The 20,349-nt window shown below is 45.9% G+C and overlaps 1 protein-coding gene across 2 annotated transcripts in view; it reads left to right on the forward strand.

The window, feature by feature from the left end:
• The first annotated feature begins 2,438 nt into the window (after positions 1-2,438).
• ANAPC7 (anaphase promoting complex subunit 7) overlaps positions 2,439-20,349 on the forward strand; it is a 32,411-nt gene continuing 14,500 nt past the window's right edge. Inside the window, exons 1-7 of one of the 2 annotated variants that reach the window (XM_030939413.1) lie at positions 2,547-2,642; positions 4,199-4,421; positions 9,661-9,847; positions 10,685-10,804; positions 17,437-17,548; positions 18,166-18,319; positions 20,012-20,154. In XM_030939413.1, coding sequence (XP_030795273.1) covers positions 4,279-4,421; positions 9,661-9,847; positions 10,685-10,804; positions 17,437-17,548; positions 18,166-18,319; positions 20,012-20,154 — 859 coding nt within the window. In that variant the 5' untranslated portion in view covers positions 2,547-2,642; positions 4,199-4,278. Of the gene's footprint in view, positions 2,643-4,198; positions 4,422-9,660; positions 9,848-10,684; positions 10,805-17,436; positions 17,549-18,165; positions 18,320-20,011; positions 20,155-20,349 lie in introns of both variants that reach the window. The other variant, XM_030939412.1, reaches the window with a different exon arrangement.

The raw sequence follows: 20,349 nt of genomic DNA on the forward strand, positions 1-20,349 counted from the left end.
CATAAGAAGACAGGAATGTCAGGCCTCTGAGCCCAAGCCTGCAGGTATACATCCAGATGGCCTGAAGTAACTGAAGAAACACAAAAGAAGTGAAAATGGCCATTCCTTCCTCAACTGATGACATGACCTTGTGAGATTCCTTCTGCTGGCTCAGAAGCTCCCCCACTGAGCACCTTGTGACCCCCTCTCCTGCCCGCCAGGGAACAACCTCCTTTAACTGTAATTTTTCACTACCTACCCAAGTCTTATAAAACGGCCCCACCCCTATCTCCCTTTGCTGACTCTGTTTTTGGACTCACCCTGAGAGAAGACAGACAGACCTTCTCATATGGGTTTTTTTTTTTTTTTGAGATGGAGTTTCACTCTTGTTGCCCAGGCTGGAGTGCAATGGCACAATCTCGGCTCACCGCAACCTCCACCTCCCAGGTTCAAGCAATTCTCCTGCCTCAGCCTCTCTAGTAGCTGGGATTATAGGCATGTGCCACCACGCCCAGCTAATTTTGTATTTTTTAGTAGAGAAATGGTTTCTCCATGTTGGTCAGGCTGGTCTTGAACTCCCGACCTCAGGTGATCCACCCGCCTTGGCATCCCAAAGTGCTGGGATTACAGGCATGAGCCACCGCGCCAGGCCTCTGATATGGTTTTATGTTGTTTTATACTCAGAAAAGGAAAGAAAAGCGAAACAAAAAGCCCATAACCCAGCACCTAGGAACCAGACCCAAAACCAAGGAACCAGACCCGAAACCAGGCCTAGGCCTGCCTGACCTAAGCCTGGTAGTTAAAATTCGACCCTGACCTAGCAACTAATGTTATCTATAGATTATAGAAAGGCATTGTGAAACTTCCCGGTCTGTTCTGTTTCACTCTGACCACCAGTGCATGCAGCCCCTGTCACGTACCCCCTGCTTGCTCAATTGATCATGAGCCTCTCACGTGGACCCCCTTAGAATTGTGAGTCCTTAAAAGGGACAGGAATTGCTCACTTAGGGAGCTCAGCTCTTGACATAGGAGCCCTGCCAATGCTCCCGGCCGAATAAATTCCTTCCTTCTTTAATTTGGTGTCTGAGGAGTTTTGTCTGCAGCTCATCCTCCTACATGCCCACCTGTACCCAGGTGAAATAAACAGGCTTGTTGCTCACACAAAGCCTGTTTGGTGGTCTCTTCACACGGATGTGCGTGACAGTGGTGGCAGTTGCCTGTAATCCCAGCTTCTCGGGAAGCTGAGGCAGGGAGAATCACTTGAACCCGGGAGGCGGAGGTTGCAGTGAGCTGAGATTTTGAACTCCAACCTGGGCGACAAGAGCAAAACTCCGTCTCAAAAAAAAAAAAAAAAAAAAGAAAAGTTCACAGTGATCATGCCCACCAAAATCAAATCAAAGGTCTCATACATCCAGGAAACTAGAGTAGGTGATGAGATGGGAAAAGGATCACAGGAGCTTCAACTGTGACAAAATGTAAGAGCTGAAAAAGTTGACTGGTGAAGATATACTGTGATTTTTTCAGAGCATTTTTTTTGCATCTGTTACTCTAAAAATCAAATGAAAACAAAATATAGACCAAAACGACTGTCTCCTTCAAGAAAGGAGCGAAAGGCTATATCTGAGAGGGTGATTGTGGAGGATATTCGGATTCTGATTTAAATACCTAAACTGCCTCATTGGCTCAGTTACCTCCCTGGTCTCTGTATACGTTCGAGTTTGCGATCCATCATATTTAACCACTGACGATCTGATTCCAAGTCAACTATTTAACAACCTGAGCACAACATTTAAGCAGACAGTTTCTTCCCTTGTGAGAAGGAAAAGACAACTTCAACTCTATGGATTGTTGTGAATGTCCAATAACTTGTGTAAAACTTTTGTAAAACGTTAACTGTGCCAGACACATGCTGGTTTATATGGGTATCAGCTAATTCCTGGATCCAGTCTTTATTTCCACGGATTTAGGGAATCATTTTACTTGGTAAAATACGCCCCTCGAACCAAGAAATTCATCCAGGGCCAAAGCCTGACTTTAGCAGGAATACACAACACCTGAGCGGGGGGGGGGGCCGGCGGCCCCTGCCTGGTGCGCATGCGCGACTGTAAAAGCCGTTAGGTGTGTCCCTGGCGCCCGATTAGAATATTTAATTCCAGTTGGAGCGCTTTTCCTCACCTTACTATATTTTATTTCTCGTAAATGCCCACACATTTTAATTTCTGAGAGGCACAAATTCCTCTCCGACTCATTCAAATTGACCGAGTAGTCTAAGGTGACTTTTGTCTCATTGTAAATCCTCAGTAAATTTTGCAGTTTAGGATGATGACGTAATTTTTGCGTAAAAGTAACAACTCGTTTCACCGGAAAGGGACCACGACAGGAGCAGGGACTCGAGTTTCTTTTTATTCGGGCACTTCAGTAGTTACCTCTTGCTTGGGGGCGGTGCCGCGTGTGGACCCGATGGACCCCGGCGACGCGGCCATTTTGGAGTCTTCCCTAAGGATCTCTTACCGGCTTTTCGAGACAGTGCTGCTGCCGCTGCTGGTGGCCTTGCAGGGCAGGATGAATGTGATAGACCACGTGCGGGACATGGCGGCCGCGGGGCTGCACTCCAACGTGCGGCTCCTCAGCAGCTTGTTACTTACAATGAGTAATAACAACCCGTGAGTTGAGGCGGGGAGCTGCCTGGGGCTGAGGAGAAAGCGGCAGTGGTCTGGGGGCGGGGGCTCAGGGCACGCGGGAACAGGCGGGAAGGAGCGGCCTCCCGCGCCAGCGGAGGCTCCGGGGTCTGCGAGGGCGTAGTGGAGCGGAGCAGACTTCAGAGCGCAAGTTGGGTTCACTGAGTGCCGGCGTCAAGTCCCCGCGGGGATGTGGCGAGCGGCGGCTTGGAGAAATGGAGGGCAGAGGCTCTGAGGACGACCCAGGCGAGGGTTTTCTGAGGCACCTGTCGCGGGGTAGCGCGACTGTCACATTGCTGGGCCGAATCCTCCCCTCTCGGCTCCTTCCAGAGAACGTTTTTTTCTCTCGCTGCAGCTCAGGGACCCAGCCTCCTGGTTTTTATGCTCTAGCCCCGCATCTGAGATTGGTCACCCTATTAAGTGTATCAGGAGGGTCCACTTTCTCGCCTTGGGAAACCCATGAAAACGGGGCCGGGCGCGATGGCTCACGCCTCTAATACCAGCACTTTGGGAGGCCGAGGCGGGAGGATCGCTTAAGCCCAGGAGTTAAGACTAACCTGGGCAACATAGGGAGACCCTGTCTCTATGAAAAATAAAAATTAAACAATTGGCCGGGCGTGATTGTGCGTGCCTAGGTCCCAGCTACTCGGGAGGCTGAGGCAGGAGGATTGCTTGAGCCCAGGAGGTCGAGGCTGCAGTGAGCCGTGATCGCATCACTGTCCTTTACCGTGTGCGACACAACGACAGCCTGTCTTAAAAAAAGGAAACGGGAGATTCCATTAATGGATGGGCGTGGCGCCTTTGTTTCATTGAAGCACTGGGCTGATTCCATTCTTGAGTGCATGTCCCTCTCCTGCTTAAAATCCTTCATTGGCCGGTTGCAGTGGCTCACGTCTGTAACCCCAGCACTTTGGGAGGCCGAGGCAGGCGAATCACGAGGTCAGGAAATCGAGATCATCCTGGCTAACACAATGAAACCCCGTCTCTACTAAAAAAATACAAAAAAATTAGCCGGGCGTGATGGCGGGTGTAGTCCCAGCTACTGGGGAGGCAGAGGCAGAAGAATGGCGTGAACCCGGGAGGCAGAGCTTGCAGTGAGCCGAGATCGCGCCGCTGCACTCCAGTCTGGGCGACAGAGCGCGACTCCGTCTTAAAAAAAAAAAGTCCTTTATTGCACTCATGAAAATTATTTCCCATGGCCTCCGAAGGGAAATATCTGCCCTCCACTCTCTGCTACTTCATCTCATTACTGTGTTCACTGCTCTCCAGCCTCTCTGGCTATTCTTTCTGTTATTTGTTTTTTTTTATTTTTTTTTATTTTTTTGAGACAGAGCCTTGCTCTGTCGCCCAGGCTGGAGTTTAGTGGCGCGATCTCGGCTTACTGCAGCTTCCGCCTCCTGGATTCAAGCGATTCTCCTGCCTCAGCCTCCCAAGTAGCTGGGATTACAGGCGAGCGCCACACGCCCAGGTAATTTCTGTAATTTTAGTAGAAACGGAGTTTCACTATATTGACCAGTCTGGTCTTGAACTCCTGACCTCAGGTGATCCCACCACCTCGGCCTCCCAAAATTTTGGGATTACAGGCGTGAGCCACTGCGCTTTGCCTCTTTGTGTTATTTGAATGCACCAAGCGTGTTCTCTGCTCTGGGCCCTTGTACTTGCTGTTCCTGCTGCAACGGTCCTCATCTCAGCGCTGCCTCCTCCTTCAGGTTTTAGCCTGAACATCTCTCCTAGAGAACCTTCTCTGACTCCCAGGACTCTCAGGTACTCCCACTTTTCTACCCTTCGCATCACCCACCAATTGAAAGCACAGTGGCTGTGCGCAGTAAGCACTCACATGCTTATTGACTGTGTTGAGGAAGTGAGTACAACCTCAGGGAGGTGAAATACCCTTGTCTGCGTTCACACATCTAATAAATGGAGGAGTATGATGTCTGGACCTGGTCTTCTCTGACTGGAGAGTCTCCATTCTGAGCCACCAGTTTGCTACCTCCAAATGGCATTATCATGGAAACTTCTACTCTGTAGATGTATTAGTGTTTGGCCTGCTATAGAAGCTGATCTAGGTCAGAAGGGAAAGGTCCTTTAAGTGCTTACAATGCAGCTGCTGCTGCCCATTGGATTTTCATTAGTGTGCTTTGGTGTTTTGTTTTGTTTTGCTTTTCAGACAGAGTCTTGCTCTGTTGCCCAGGCTGGAGTGCAGTGGTGCGATCTTGGCTCACTACAGCCTCCACCTCCCAGGCTCAAGCGATCCTCCTACCTCAGTCTCCTGAGTAACAGGGAATACAGATTCGCACCACCACGCCTGGCTAATTTTTTTTTTTTTAAATAGAGATGGAGTTTTATCATGTTGACCAGGCTTGTCTCGAACTCCTGACCTCAAGTGATCCCCATGACTTAGGCCTCCCAAAGTGCTTGAATTACAGGCACGAGCCACCGAGCCCGGCCTCATTAGTGTGCTTTGGACCTTACTAGTGAGACCCATCATTTTGCCATCATCCACTTCATGTTGGCAGGAGCCCTGGTCTCTGTCAGCCTTCTGTGTTTATTCTGGAACCTTTCACTTGGTTTCCACGTTTGGAGATTTGGGCCCTACTTGCTCTTAGTTCTCAAAGATGTTACAGGAGAGTTTGAAACAGTTTTATTCTCTGGCTAGACTAAGTTTAGCCCATGCTTTTTCATATTAGGTTAGATTGGCAGTTTCCTAGCTTCAGGACATGGTCAGGTTCTGCCCTTCATGATTTATACTTTAAAATTTCTTGTGGAATAGGCAGTAGACACTGTTAAATTCAAACAGTGGAGCCTTAAGGGGCATGCAGATCAGTATCTTTCCCTGAGTCTTGAACCTCACTCCACCATTTCCTTTCTCCAGAGGCAATAACTATTTTTTCCTGTGTCATTACAGAGGTAACTTATGCATGTGTAAGTAGACATGTATGTTATATGAATATCTGAATGCTTTCTGTGGGTGTAATAATACTTTTGTATCCAAGCATCAGATGGTTCTCACTACATACATAGAATCACAGAGTTTGAAGAGGACTTAAGTCATCTAGACTATACTTGTTGTTGTTGTTTTTTGTTTTTTTTCAGGGGGCAGACTGAGTCTCGCTGTGTCACCAGGGCTGGAGTGCGGTGGCGTGATCTCGGCTCACTGCAGCTTCCGCCTCCTGGGTTCAAGCAGTTTTCCCTCAGCCTTCCAAGTAGCTGGGTTTACAGGTGCCCACCACCATGCCTGGCTGATTTTCGTATTTTTAGTAGAGACGGGGTTTCAACATGTTGGCCAGGCTGGTCGAACTCCTGACCTCAGGTGATCCTCCCACCTTAGCCTCCCAAAGTGCTGGGATTACAGGCATGAGCCACCGCTCCTGGCCGTTTTTTGTTTGTTTGTTTGTTTGTTTATGAGACAGAGCCTCTCTCTGTCACCCAGGCTGGAGTGCAGTGGCGGGATCTTGGCTCACTGCAACCTCTGCCTCCCGGGTTCAAGTGATTCTCCTGCCTCAGCCTCTAAGTAGCTAGGATTATAGGCGTAAGCCACCGTGCGTGGCCACAGTAATGCAATTCTATGGGTTTTAGAGTATTTACAAAATTGTATGATCATCACCATGATCTAATTCCAGAAAGTTTTCATTACCTCAACGAAAAGAAACCCTGTGTCTATTAGCAGTCACTCTCCAATTGTCCCTTCCTCCTGCAAACACTAATGTATGATACCTGTTTTGTTTTTTTTTAAGAGACAAGATCTCACTATGTTGATCAGACTCTAGGCTCAAGCAGTCTTACCACCTCAACCTCCCAAAGTGTTGGGATTACAGGTGTGAGCCACTGTGCCTAGCTTGTTGAGAAATTATCTACAGAATTATTCGACTCGGCCAGGTGTGGTGGCTCACGCCTGTAATCCCAGCACTTTGGGAGGCCTGAGGCGGGTGGATCACGAGGTCGGGAGTTTGAGACCAGCCACGGACAACGTGGCGTAACCTCGTCTCTACTAAAAATATAAAAATTAGCTGGATGAGGTGTCAGGCGCCTGTAATCCCAGCTACTCAGGAGGCTGAGGCAGGAAAATTGCTTGAACCCGGGAGGCGGAGGTTGTAGTGAGCAGAGATCGTGCCACTGCACTCCAGCCTGGGCGACAGAGTAGGACTCCTTCTCAAAAAAAAAAAAAAAAGTAGAATTATTCGACTCTTTCTGTTCTTTCATTATAAGCAACTACAGCTTTGGTTTTTTTTTTTCTTTTGTTTTTGGAGACGGAGTTTCGCTCTTGTTGCCCAGGCTGGAGTGCAGTGGCGCTCTATCTTGGCTCACCGCAACCTCTGCCTCCCAGATTCAAGCGATTTTCCTGCCTCAGCCTCCAAAGTAGCTGAGATTACAGGCGTGTGCCACCACGCCCGGCTAATTTTGGATTTTTAGTAGATAATGGGGTTTCTCCATGTTGGTCAGGTCCTGAACTTAGGTGATCCACCTGCCTTGGCCTCACAAAGTGCTGAGATTACAACAGGAGTGAGCCACCATGCCCGGCCTGCTATAGCTTTTACTTGTCAAAGAAAAACACTAAACTTCCTCTTATTTGGGAAGGAGTGGAATTGGAGGTTGAAAATATGAGCTCCTCATTAGGAATGGTGATCAACTTCTAGGCAGTTGTAATTCTTGACTGTAATACTCAAGGTTAAATAAACAGTTTTAAAACATTGATTCCTTTAGACTGTCCTGAAATCCCTGAGACTCAAGGAGGTAAGAATTCTAGTGTTGGTGAAGCTAGTGACGTTTACTTTTTTTTTTTTTTTGAGACAGGGTTTCACTCCTCATTGCCCAGGCTGGTGTACAATGGCATGATCTGGGTCCACTGCAACTTCTGGCTCCTGGGCTCAAGCCATTGTCCTGCCTTAGCCTCCTAAGTAGCTGGGCACCACCATGCCTGGCTCATTTTTGTATTTTCTTTTTTTTTTTTTTTGAGACAGAGTTTCACTTGTCACCCAGGCTGGAGTGCAGTGGCACGATCTTGGCTCACCGCAACCTCTGCCTCCCGGGTTCAAGTCATTCTCCTGCCTCAGCCTCCCAGGTAGCTGGGATTACAGGCACTCGCCCCCACACCTAGCTAATTTTTGTATTTTTACTAGAAACGGGGTTTCACTGTTTTGGCCAGGCTAGTCTCAAACTCCCAGCCTGCCTCGGCCTCCCAAAGTGCTGGGATTACAGGCTTGAGCCAGTACGCCCAGCCCCCTATTCTCCTTTTATAGTGGCATTTTCTTTAATTTTTTTGTTTTTGTTTTGTTTTGTTTTGAGATGGGGTCTCACTCGGTCACCAGGCTGGAGTGCAAGTGCAATGGTGCAATCTCGGCTCACTATAACTTCCGCCTCCTGGGTTCAAGCAATTCTCCTGCCTCAGCTTCCCGAGTAGCTGGGACTACAGGCGCCTGCCACCACTCCCAGCTAATTTTTGTATTTTTAGTAGAGCTGGGGTTTCACCATTATGGCCAGGATAATCTTGATCTCGTGACCTCGTGATCTGCCCATCTGGGCCTCCCAAAGTGGTAAGGTTACAGGCGTGAGCCACCGCGCCCGGCCTTTCTTCAGTATTTGAAGAGCTTTCAGGTTTTTTCTTTTTTTTTTTTTTTTTTTTTTTTTTTTTTTTTTTTTTTTTTTTTGAGGCGGAGTCTAGCTCTGTGGCCCGGACTGGAGTGCAGTGGCCAGATCTCAGCTCACTGCAAGCTCCGCCTCCCGGGTTTACGCCATTCTCCTGTCTCAGCCTCCGGAGTAGCTGGGACTACAGGCGCCCGCCACCTCGCCCGGCTAGTTTTTTTGTATTTTTAGTAGAGACGGGGTTTCACCGTGTTAGCCAGGATGGTCTCGATCTCCTGACCTCGTGATCCGCCCGTCTCGGCCTCCCAAAGTGCTGGGATTACAGGCTTGAGCCACCGCGCCCGGCCTGCTTTCAGGTTTTTTCAAATTTCTTTTTGTGCAGCATTTTGTTGTTGTTGTTGTTGTTGTTGAGATGGAGTCTGGCTCTGTTGCCCAGGCCCAGGCTGGAGTGCAATGGCATGATCTTGGCTCACTACAAGCTCTGCCTCCTGGGTTCATGCCATTCTCCTGCCTCAGCCTCCCGAATGGTTGGGATTACAGGCGCCCGCCACTACCCCCGGCTAATTTTTTGTATTTTTAAGTAGAGATGGGGTTTCACCGTGTCAGCCAGGATGGTCTTGATCTCCTGACCTCGATATCCGCCCCCCTCGGCCTTCCAAAGTGCTGGGATTACAGGCGTGAGCCGGTGCACCCAGCCTGTGCAGCCTCTTTTTAAAAAGGATTGAAAGTGGTGAGGTTTCTCTATACTTGGTCTTAATATGAGAGTGTGGATAGATATATATCAAACTGTTGAAAGGGCCTGGTGGCCAGGCATGGTGGCTCACGCCTGTAATCCCAGCACTTTGGGAGACCGACGCAGGTAGATTGCTTGAGGTCAGGAGTTTGAGACCAGCCTGGCCAACATAGCAAAACCCCGTGTCTACTAAAAAAAAACAAAAATTAGCTGGGCGTGGTGGCACGTGCCTGTAATCTCAGCTACTCTGGAGGCTGAGGAAGGAGAATCGCTTGAACCTGGGAGGTGGAGGTTGCAGTGAGCTGAGATCGCACCACTGCACTCCAGCCTGGGTGATAGAGTGAGAATCCATTTAAAAGAAAAAAAAAAAGTTGGGGGAGCTTGGATTGAAAGGGAGGAAAAGATGTATTACATTTTCTCTATCTCCTACTGGATTTGATTCATAGGTATCATTGCTTTAATGTTAAATAAAGATTATATTGAACAATAGATGTATTTATCATATTAGCATAGAGTTCAGCTTTCAACTTTCATGTTTCTTACTTTAGGGACGAGCACTCAGGGTACATTGACTCTTTTGTAAGCTGTCATTATACAAGGCTTTGCGCTAGGCTTATGTAGACACAACAGTAATTCCTTCTAAAATTTCAAAATAACCTATGTAGGGGATATACTTTCTTTGTTTTCTAGTGAGTTATTCTCCCCATCTCAGAAGTACCAGCTTTTGGTGTATCATGCAGATTCTCTCTTTCATGATAAAGAATATCGGAATGCTGTGAGTAAGTATACCATGGCTTTACAGCAGAAGAAAGCGCTAAGTAAAACTTCAAAAGTGAGACCTTCAACTGGGAATTCTGCATCTACTCCACAAAGTCAGGTAATCGAAGATAGAATTGTGATTTTTTTTTTTTTTTTTTTTGAGAAAGACTCCAAAAGTTTAGAACAGGGGTCCCCAGGCCCCAGTGCCTGGTCTGTTAGGAACCAGGCTGCACAGCAGGAGGTGGGTGGAGGGTTAGTGAATATTACTGCCTGAGCTCCGCCTCCTGTCAGATCAGCTGTAGCATTAGATTCTCACAGGAACACGTGAGAGAACTATTGTGAGCTACACGTGCTAGGATCTAGGTTGTGTGTTCCTTATCATAATCTGACTAATGCCTGATGATCTGAAGTGGAACAGTTTCATCCTGAAACCACCCCCTCACTCCCCATCTGTGGAAAAATTGTCTTTCATGAAACTGGTCCCTGGTGTCAAAAAGGTTGGGGACCGCTGATTTAGATGATAGCTGATTAGATGTAAAAGATGAGGCCAGGCACAGTGACTCACACCTGTAATCCAAGCACTTCGAGAGGCTAAGGTGGGAGGACTTGAGGTCAGGAGTTTGAGACTAGCCTCAGCAACATAGTGAGACCCCTGTCTTTACACAACTGGGCATGGTGGCACACACCTGTAGTCCTAGGTACTGAGGAGGCCAAGGTGGGAGGATCGCTTGAGATTAGGAGTTCAAGACTGCAGTAAATTATGTTGGCACCACTGCATTGCAGGACTCCAGCCTGGCAACTGGGCTTTGCAGCCTGGGCAACAGAGCGAGACCCTGTCTCAAAAAAAGAAAAAAAAAGAATTACTGGGTCGTATGATAACTCTGTGTTTAACGTTTTGAGGTACTTTCATATTGTTGGAATAATGTTTCAAAGAGATATTTTCATTGTCTTTTAGTGTCTTCCATCTGAAATTGAAGTGAAATACAAAATGGCTGAATGTTACACAATGCTAAAACAAGATAAAGATGCCATTGCTATACTTGATGGGATCCCTTCAAGACAAAGAACTCCCAAAGTAAGTTGAATGTTTGTGTGTTTTTCTCCTCAGCCCTCCTAACCTTGCTCCCTCCCTCCATGTTTTCTCATGCATTAAGGAGTCCATCTGAACATTTTACTCATGATTCTAATTCTCATTTTCTTCCTCTTCATGGAGTGGGGGACCCTGAAAATTCAGCTGATGAAAATGATAACTGGAGAATACTACACATGCTTATTCTTTGGTTTTTTCTTTCTTTTTTTTTTTTTTAATGTTTAACTTAGTATTTTTTGAGACTGAGTCTCACTGTCACCCAAGCTAAAGTGCAGTGGTGTGATTCTGGCTCACTGCAGCTTCAACCTCCCGGGCTTAAGCAATCCTCCCACCTCAGCCTCCCAAATAGCTGGGATTACAGTTGCAAGCTGCCACACCCAGCTAATTTTTTTTTTTTTTTTTTTTTTTTTTTTTTTGAGATGGAGTTTTGCTCTTGTTGCCCAGGCTGGAGTGCAATAGCATGGGGGCTCACTGCAACCTCCGTCTCCTACGTACAAACGATTCTCATGCCTCAGCCTCCCGAGTAGCTGGGATTACAGGCACCTGCCACCATACCAGTCTAATTTTTTTGTATTTTTAGTACAGATGGGGTTTTGCCATGTTGGCCAGGCTGGTCTTGAACTGACCTCAGGTGATCCGCCTACCTCGGCCTCCCAAAGTGTTGGGATTATAGGCGGGAGCCACTGCACCCAGCCAATTTTTTTTATTTTTGGTAGAGACAAGGTTCCACTGTGTTGCCCAGGCTGGTCTCAAACGCCTGGGCTCAAGCTATCCTCCCACTTTGGCCTCCCAAAATGCTGGGATTATAGGCGTGAGACACCACTCCATGCCTATTTTTTATTTTTGTTTTGTTTTTTTGTTTTGAGACAGAGTCTTGCTCTGTCTCCCAGGCTGGAGTGCAGTGGTGCAATCTCGGCTCACTGCAGCCACCACCTCCCAGGTTCAAGTGATTCTCCTGCCTCAGCCTCCCGAGTAGCTGGGACTACAGGCACCCACCACCACCACCACCACTCCTGGCTAATTTTTGTATTTTTGGTAGAGATGGTGTTTCACCATATTGGCCAGGCTGGTCTTGAACTCCTGACTTTGTGATTTGCCTGCTGCGGCCTCCTAAAGTGCTGGGATTACAGGCGTGGGCCACCGTGCCTGACTTTTTTTTTTTTTTTTTTTAGAGGGAGGTTCGCTCTTGTTGCCCAGGCTGGAGTGAAATGGCGCAATCTCAGCTCGCTGCAACCTCTGCCTCCTGGGTTCAAGCGATTCTCCTGCCTCAATCTCCCGAGTAGCTGGGATTACAGACATGCGCCACCATGCCTGACTAATTTTGTATTTTTAGTAGAGATGGGGTTTCTCCATGTTGGTCAGGCTGGTCTCGAACTCCTGACCTCAGGTGATCTACCCACCTCGGCCTCCCAGAGTGCTGGGATTACAGGCATGAGCCACCGCGCCTGGCAATATATATATATATATATAATTTTTTTTTTTATTTTTTTATTTTTTTTTTTGAGGCGGAGTCTCGCTCTGTGGCCCGGACTGGAGTGCAGTGGCCAGATCTCAGCTCACTGCAAGCTCCGCCTCCTGGGTTTACGCCATTCTCCTGCCTCAGCCTCCCGAGTAGCTGGGACTACAGGCGCCCACCACCTCGCCCGGCTAGTTTTTGTATTTTTAGTAGAGACGGGGTTTCACCGTGTTAGCCAGGATGGTCTCGATCTCCTGACCTCGTGATCCGCCCGTCTCGGCCTCCCAAAGTGCTGGGATTACAGGCTTGAGCCACCGCGCCCGGCCAATTTTTTTTTTTTTTAGAGATAGTCTCCACTGTGTTGCCCAGGTTGGTCTCAAACTTCTGGGCTCAAATTTTCCTCCCACCTTAGCCTCCCAAATTACAGGTACGAGCCACTGCACCTGGCCTCTTCGTGTTTGTTTTTGTTTTTAAGTGAAAGTGAGTTTATTAATAAAATAAAGGAATAAAGAATGGCTACTTCATAGGCAGAGAAGCCTTTGATGTTTCTTATTATAGGAAATAATGATTTATTTGCAAAACACTTCCAGGTGGCAAACATACTTTTTTAGAACTTCATTTTTTGCCTTCCATAGGTGTACCCATTTGGTAATGGGGGTGGTTTTATTCCTTTGTTTTCAGACTTAATACTGTAAGATTCTTTTATCCTTATTTATGTGTAGAATATGTCTTTGTGTTTGATTTGGCAGCATATTACAGTGAAGAAAACACCTTTAATTAAAATCAAAGTATCTGGTGTCTGGTTTGAGTTTAGGGCATACAAGCTGTGTGCAGTGCGAACTTGGGCATGTTACCAATTTGTGAGCTTTACTACTTTTTTATTTATAAAATGAGAAGAATAGTATTTTTTCTGTTAGTTTTATAAATGCTAAATAAGTTCATGAATGTGAGACTGTATCAGTATTTAATATTCTAAGAATACTATCATGTCTCCTGCCTTGCTCACTTTGTTGAAAAACTGTTTTGTGCAACTTGTGCTTAACAATAAGGAATTTTATAGGTAAAACGATGTGTGTATCCTCCTGCCTTTAAAAGATACGAAATCGGCTGGGCGCGGTGGCTCAAGCCTGTAATCCCAGCACTTTGGGAGGCCGAGACGGGCGGATCACGAGGTCAGGAGATCGAGACCATCCTGGCTAACACGGTGAAACCCCATCTCTACTAAAAACTACAAAAAAACAAACTAGCCGGGCGAGGTGGCGGGCGCCTGTAGTCCCAGCCTGCCTCCTCCTGAGGCAGGAGAATGGCGTAAACCCGGGAGGCGGAGCTTGCAGTGAGCTGAGATCTGGCCACTGCACTCCAGCCTGGGCGACAGAGCGAGACTCTGCCTCAAAAAAAAAAAAAAAGATACGAAATCTAAGCAGTAGGGGCCTGGTGTATTTTTAGTTAGTGCTGCTTCATCCAAGTCTTGCTGAACTTTAACCAAACTTGATGAGAACATGTTTAAGCACCTCCTCATATTAAGGTATTATTTACTGTTTTCTGAGTTTTTGAAGCTATTTCTTCAGCATGATTTTGGCTGCTATTAAAAACACTTGAAAGTTTATTGTGAATTAACCTCTCTCATAATAAGCTTGGATGCTGTATACTAAATCCTGTTCTGGTAACCTATGAAAGTCTTCTCTTACTCCAAGAATAATCTTTTTGCACAGATGAAGAATGCCTGCTGCAATACTCAAGGTATCTTCCTTTTGTAAGAAGCCTTTTTTTTTTTTTTTGAGACGGAGTCTTGCTGTGTCGCCAGGCTGGAGTGCAGTGGCACGATCTCGGCTCACTGCAACCTCCACCTCCCTACCTCAGCCTTTCGAGTAGCTAGGACTACAGGCGCACGCCCCCATGCCTGGCTACTTTTTTGCATTTTAGTAGAGACAGGGTTTTACCATGTTGGCCAGGATGATCTCAATCTCCTGACCTCAGGTGATCCGCCCACCTCGGCCTCACAAAGTGCTGGGATTATAGGTGTGAGCCACCATGCCCGGCCAAGAAGCCATTTTAATTATAAACTTTGAAGGATACTATTCCTTACCTTATTAGAAATATGCCATAATCTCCTTCGAAATGACTTGTGGATATTTGTAGGACTTTTTTTTGGAAAATAGTAATGGCAAAGCATCTCAGCTTTATAGCATCCACTGCTTGATTTTCATTGCCATCATTCTTAGAGCAACTGTATAAGTCTGCATTTGTCAGTAGTATATATCCTTCATTCTGTAGTGCTCTTATATAGGTGTGCCTCAAACATAAACCTATAATATTTACAGTTTTTCTTTCTTGTCCGTTAGGGAGTTAACTGGCTTCTCAGTCTGTGTAAAGGACAAGGAAGTGAGTCAAAATATGTCTAAATGAGTGTCTGTTAATGTAAACATCGCCACACATTCCCTCACATTTTAAAGGAAAATTTCAGTGTTAGATTATTAAATCTTGGTAAATGTTCACATTTTAAGAGTAAACAGGCCGGGCGCGGTGGCTCAAGCCTGTAATCCCAGCACTTTGGGAGGCCGAGACGGACGGATCACGAGGTCAGGAGATCGAGACCATCCTGGCTAACACGGTGAAACCCCGTCTCTACTAAAAAATACAAAAAACTAGCCGGGCGAGGTGGCGGGCGCCTGTAGTCTCAGCTACTCGGGAGGCTGAGGCAGGAGAATGGCGTAAACCCGGGAGGCGGAGCTTGCAGTGAGCTGAGATCCGGCCACTGCACTCCAGCCTGGGCGACAGAGCGAGACTCCGTCTCAAAAAAAAAAAAAAAAAAAAAGAGTAAACATACCAACATAGAATTTCTTACTCAGTTTTTAGAAAATGATGACTGCTTGTTTTTATAACTGGTGGAATGTGGCTTTATGATGTTCTTACGTGAGGATCTATTTTTAAAATAGTTGACTGTTTTTTTTTTTTTTTTTTTTTTTGAGATGGAGTCTCGCTCTGTTGCCCAGGCTGGAGTACAATGGCATGATCTCAGCTCACTGCAACCTCTGCCTCCTGGGTTCAAGCGATTCTCCTGTCTCAGCCTCCTGAGTAGCTGGGACTACAGGCACATGCTGCTGCACCTGGCTAATTTTTTGTATTTTAATAGAGACAGGGTTTCACCACATTGGCCGGGCTGGTCTCGAACTCCTGACCTTGTGATGCACCCGCCTCGGACTCCCAAAGTGGTAGGATTAGAGGCGTGAGCCACCACGCCCGGCCAATAACTGACTTTTTCATTAGGTATTACTCAAAACTCATTCTTTTAAAGTGACAGTCAAGTAGCTTAAAGGAAATTTTGATATTTGTTGAGACATAGTATATCAGTCATAGTTTGTTAATATAACCAGCAGTCAAGAAAGGATCTTAAATTTAACTTTTTATTCTTTACAAGTATTGACATCAATCCTGGAGTTTTCCTTTAAGTATTTTTCTTTGCATTTTCAAAATAATAGCCTAATAAGGAAAATCTGAGGCCAAGTAAAAAATAGTTTTATTTTTAGTGTTTCATTATTCCATTGTTTGAATTAGTGTGAATTAATGCTATATTAGATTGTTTTATGTAATGTAGGTCTATAATTGCAACAGATGTTCTTTATCTTCAGAGCCACTCTTTCTAGTAAATATCTGGCATACTAAGCCACAGATAATCGAAGAGATTGGGGGTTGACCTTTTTTCTTTTGTGCCCTCACATTGACTGCTTCCTTAGGTTAATGATCTAGCAAATACTGTTATGTTTAAAATCTACTAATTTTGCCAGACACGGTGACTGACACCTGTAATCCCAGCACTTTGGAGACCGAGGTGGGCGGATCACATGAGGTCAGGAGTTCGAGACCAGCCTGGCCAACATGGTGAAACCCCATGTCTGCTGGGCGTGGTGGTGGGTGGCTGTAATCCCAGCTACTCAGGAGGCTGACGCGGGAGAATCATGTGAACCCAGGAGGCAGAGGTGCAGTGAGCCGAGATGGCGCCATCACACTCTAGCCTAGGTGACAAGCGTGAAACTCCGTCTCGAAAGAAAAAGAGAAAAATCTAATTTTAAATTGGAATATTGTGTTTATCTGTGTACTGTTAGGAAGGTCTTTTATCACTTGCCTATAACTTCTACATTCTTTGGAACTTACAGATTTTCTTTTTTTTTTTTTGAGATGGAGTCTCGCTCTGTCTCCCAGTCTGGAGTGCAATGGCACGATCTCGGCTCACTGCAAGCTCTGCTTCCTGGGTTCACATCATTCTCCTGCCTCAGCCTCCCAAATAGCTGCGACTACAGGCGCCCGCCACCACGCCCAGCTAATTTTTTGTGTTTTTTAGTAGAGACGGGATTTCACCATGTTAACCAGGATGATCTCGATCTCCTGACCTTGTGATCCACCCACCTCGGCCTTCCAACGTGCTGGGATTACAGGCATGACCCACCACGTCTGGCCAGAACTTTTAGATTTTCTTGAGTTTTCCCAGTTCCATGTTAGGTAGGATTATTTTAATTTAGCTTTATGAAGTTACATATTTAAATTATGCTAAAATGCAGCTGTCTGCACTCAGTGGATTTAAATAGTGTAGCTGATTTTTGTAGCATTACTTTAATGAGTTAGACAGTACCTACGGGCCAAAGCCTTAAGTGTTAGGCTAGAGTCTAGCCACAAGTCGAATTGTCAGAGAAAAGCCAAGTATTACACTTCTTTATCTGTCTTTCTATATCATTTCCTTTTTAGGAAAAACTGATCTGATCCTTCTTAACTAGCTATGTCAGGAGTTTCTCACTTTCTTACGTGAGATAGTTCATCTTCTGTTTTAAGATCAAGAAAGAATCAAGTTAACTAGCATTCTCTACCATTTCTTAAATGAATGTTCCAGTTTCCAAAGGGCAGCGTCTTTTGTTCAGATATTACTGGGCCTTGTGAGAAGGTAATGTGACTTTCCTCTTAGGGATGGGAGGAGCTAGGGAAAGGAAAGATAGTAATTTCTTCTTTGTTTTGAAGAATGGGGTCAGTCTCCCTTTATTTGCACAGGGTTGTGGGTAGATTTTCCAGTAAAAAGTAAATAACTGGTCATGAAAATTAGGACTTCTTCATGGTGAGAGATTTTCTTTGCAGTATACACTTATTTTACTATCTGTTGTTTGTGTTTATACAGATAAACATGATGCTGGCAAACCTGTACAAGAAGGCTGGTCAGGAGCGCCCTTCAGTCACCAGCTATAAGGAGGTGCTGAGGCAGTGCCCATTAGCCCTTGATGCCATTCTAGGTAGAGATATTTTCTGCCTGTTTTCATGGCATGTTTACTGTCAAAGATAGTAGTTCTCAATCTTGGCTGTACATTAGAATAACTTTATTTTTTAAAAGTTCCCCTCCAGAGAGTGATTTAATAGGATTCCTGTTGTCACATATTCAGTCAAGAAATACTTAATCATGGTTTTTGGCCGGGCACAGTGGCTCACACCTGTAATCCTAGCAGTTTGGGAGGCTGAGGTGGGTGGATTGCCTGAGCTCAGGAGTTCGAGACCAGCTTGGGCAACATGGCACAACCCCGTCTCTACTAAAAATACAAAAATTAGCCAGGCATGGTGGCACATGCCTGTAGTCCCAGCTTCTCGGGAGGCTGGGGCATGAGTATCACTTGAACCCAGGAAGTGGAGGTTGCAGTGAGCTGAGATCGTGCCACTGCATTCCATCCCAGGGGGACAGAGCAAGACTCTGTCTCAAAAAGAAAAGAAATACTAAAATATGTTTTTTCTGTCATGCATTGTTCAGAATAGGGAAGCAGTTGCCTTTTAGCCGAGGAAATACATAGCTCGTTGTTCCTTGCATGTGGAAGAGAGATATCGTGCCTTACTTTCTTTCTTCTGCTTTTTGTTGGTTTAGGCTTGCTGTCCCTTTCTGTAAAAGGGGCAGAGGTGGCGTCCATGACAATGAATGTGATCCAAACCGTGCCTAACTTGGACTGGCTATCTGTGTGGATCAAAGCATATGCCTTTGTGCACACCGGTGACAACTCAAGAGCAATCAATACCATCTGGTGAGAGCCACAAAGTTAATTCAGTGTTTTTGAGGCCTTTGCTTGTCTGGAATTCTGGTGTATCTGAAGTAGCAAAAAGAAAAATGAGATGCTTCTCTCTTGGTGCTGCAGCCAGTCTTTGGGATGTATTAGTCTTTTATACTGAATGGTCCCAAATATAATCATGTAATCATCTCTGTTGGGGACCTGTAAAAATATAAATCTGACTGAGTTTAGCTCTGCGCCTGCATAGGGTTAGCCTTGCGAAGCAAAGCCGGCTACCTTGGTGTGTCTTTTTTTTTTTTTTTTTTTTTTTGAGACAAGGTTTCTCTCTCTCTCACCTAGGCTGGAGTGCAGTGGCATAGTCACAGCTCAGTGTAGCCTTTTTTTTTTTTTTTTTTTTTTTTGAGGCGGAGTCTCGCTCTGTCACCCGGACTGGAGTGCAGTGGCCGGATCTCAGTTCACTGCAAGCTCCGCCTCCCAGGTTTACGCCATTCTCCTGCCTCAGTCTCCCGAGTAGCTGGGACTATAGGCGTTCGCCACCTCGCCCGGCTAGTTTTTTTGTATTTTTAGTAGAGACGGGGTTTCACCGTGTTAGCCAGGATGGTCTCGATCTCCTGACCTCGTGATCCGCCCGTCTCGGCCTCCCAAAGTGCTGGGATTACAGGCTTGAGCCACTGTGCCCGGCCTCAGTGTAGCCTTGACCTGTCAATCTCCTGGGCTCAAACCATCCTCCTGCTCAACCTCCTGAGTATCTGGGACTACAGATGCACGCTACCACACCCAGCTAATTTTCGTATTTTTTTTGTAGAGATGGGATTTCACCATGTTGCCCAAGCTGGTCTTGAATTCCTGGGCTCAAGTGATTCTCCTACCTGGGCTTCCTAAGTACTGGGATTATAGACATGAGCCACTATGTCTGACCTTGGTGTATCATTCTTCAACCTGGAAGAAAATCATTTTGCACTCACCAGAAGCTTAGTTTATTGCAACATCTAACCTGGCTTGCCTTCTTGGGACTAGGGATTTTCTTTATATTCAGATAAAGTTCAAGGACAAGAAGAGGCTTGGGCTTGTGATATGCAAAGTCGTTTACTTGAGTAATAAATAGGTGTCACTTGTGAATGACATTACTTTTAACACCATGTAGCATATGTTGTGTTCTGAAGAACTGCCACCACAGTTATTTGTTTGTACTGAGAGATTTCTGCTTTATTCTGTGTTTTTGCTATCCTGTCCTATATAACTTTTTTTTTTTTTTTTTTTTTGAGACGGAGTCTCGCTCTGTCGCCCAAGCTGGAGTGCAGTGGCCGGATCTCAGCTCACTGCAAGCTCCGCCTCCCGGGTTCACGCCATTCTCCTGCCTCAGCCTCCCGAGTAGCTGGGACTACAGGCACCCGCCACCACGCCCGGCTAGTTTTTTGTACTTTTTAGTAGAGACGGGGTTTCACCGTGTTAGCCAGGATGGTCTCGATCTCCTGACCTTGTGATCCGCCCGCCTCGGCCTCCCAAAGTGCTGGGATTACAGGCTTGAGCCACCGCGCCCGGCCCTATATAACTTTTTTTAAAGTCATAAGCTTAAAGTTTTTTATTATGAAGACTTTTATATTTATGCAAAAGAAAATAGTATTTGTATGACCAATCATCCAGATTCAACAACTAAGAGGATTTATAATAGATTTAAAGGTTCAGTGTTTAATAAATATCTTCAAGTTCACTAGAGAAAAAATCCTTATTACGAGATAACGTGGACCTACTGGGAAGCTTAGCAGATCTGTACTTCAGAGCCGGAGACAATAAAAACTCTGTCCTCAAGTTTGAACAGGCACAGATGTTGGATCCTTATCTGATAAAAGGTAAGTAATTCTTGGGGCAGGAAGACAGTGGCTGTTGTGGGGGGGGATCAGAGATAATAGGGAGAATATGCAACATGAATGCTCGATACCAAGTTTCATAGAAATAGCGTATAAAACTTATAATAGTCTTTTAGTTTTTTTAGGTCATGACACATGTTTCTAACGCTTAGGTAATTCCATTTAAGCAGTTGTTTT

Source organism: Rhinopithecus roxellana, chromosome 10 (genome assembly GCF_007565055.1).
Source record: "Rhinopithecus roxellana isolate Shanxi Qingling chromosome 10, ASM756505v1, whole genome shotgun sequence".
NCBI lineage: Eukaryota > Metazoa > Chordata > Mammalia > Primates > Cercopithecidae > Rhinopithecus > Rhinopithecus roxellana.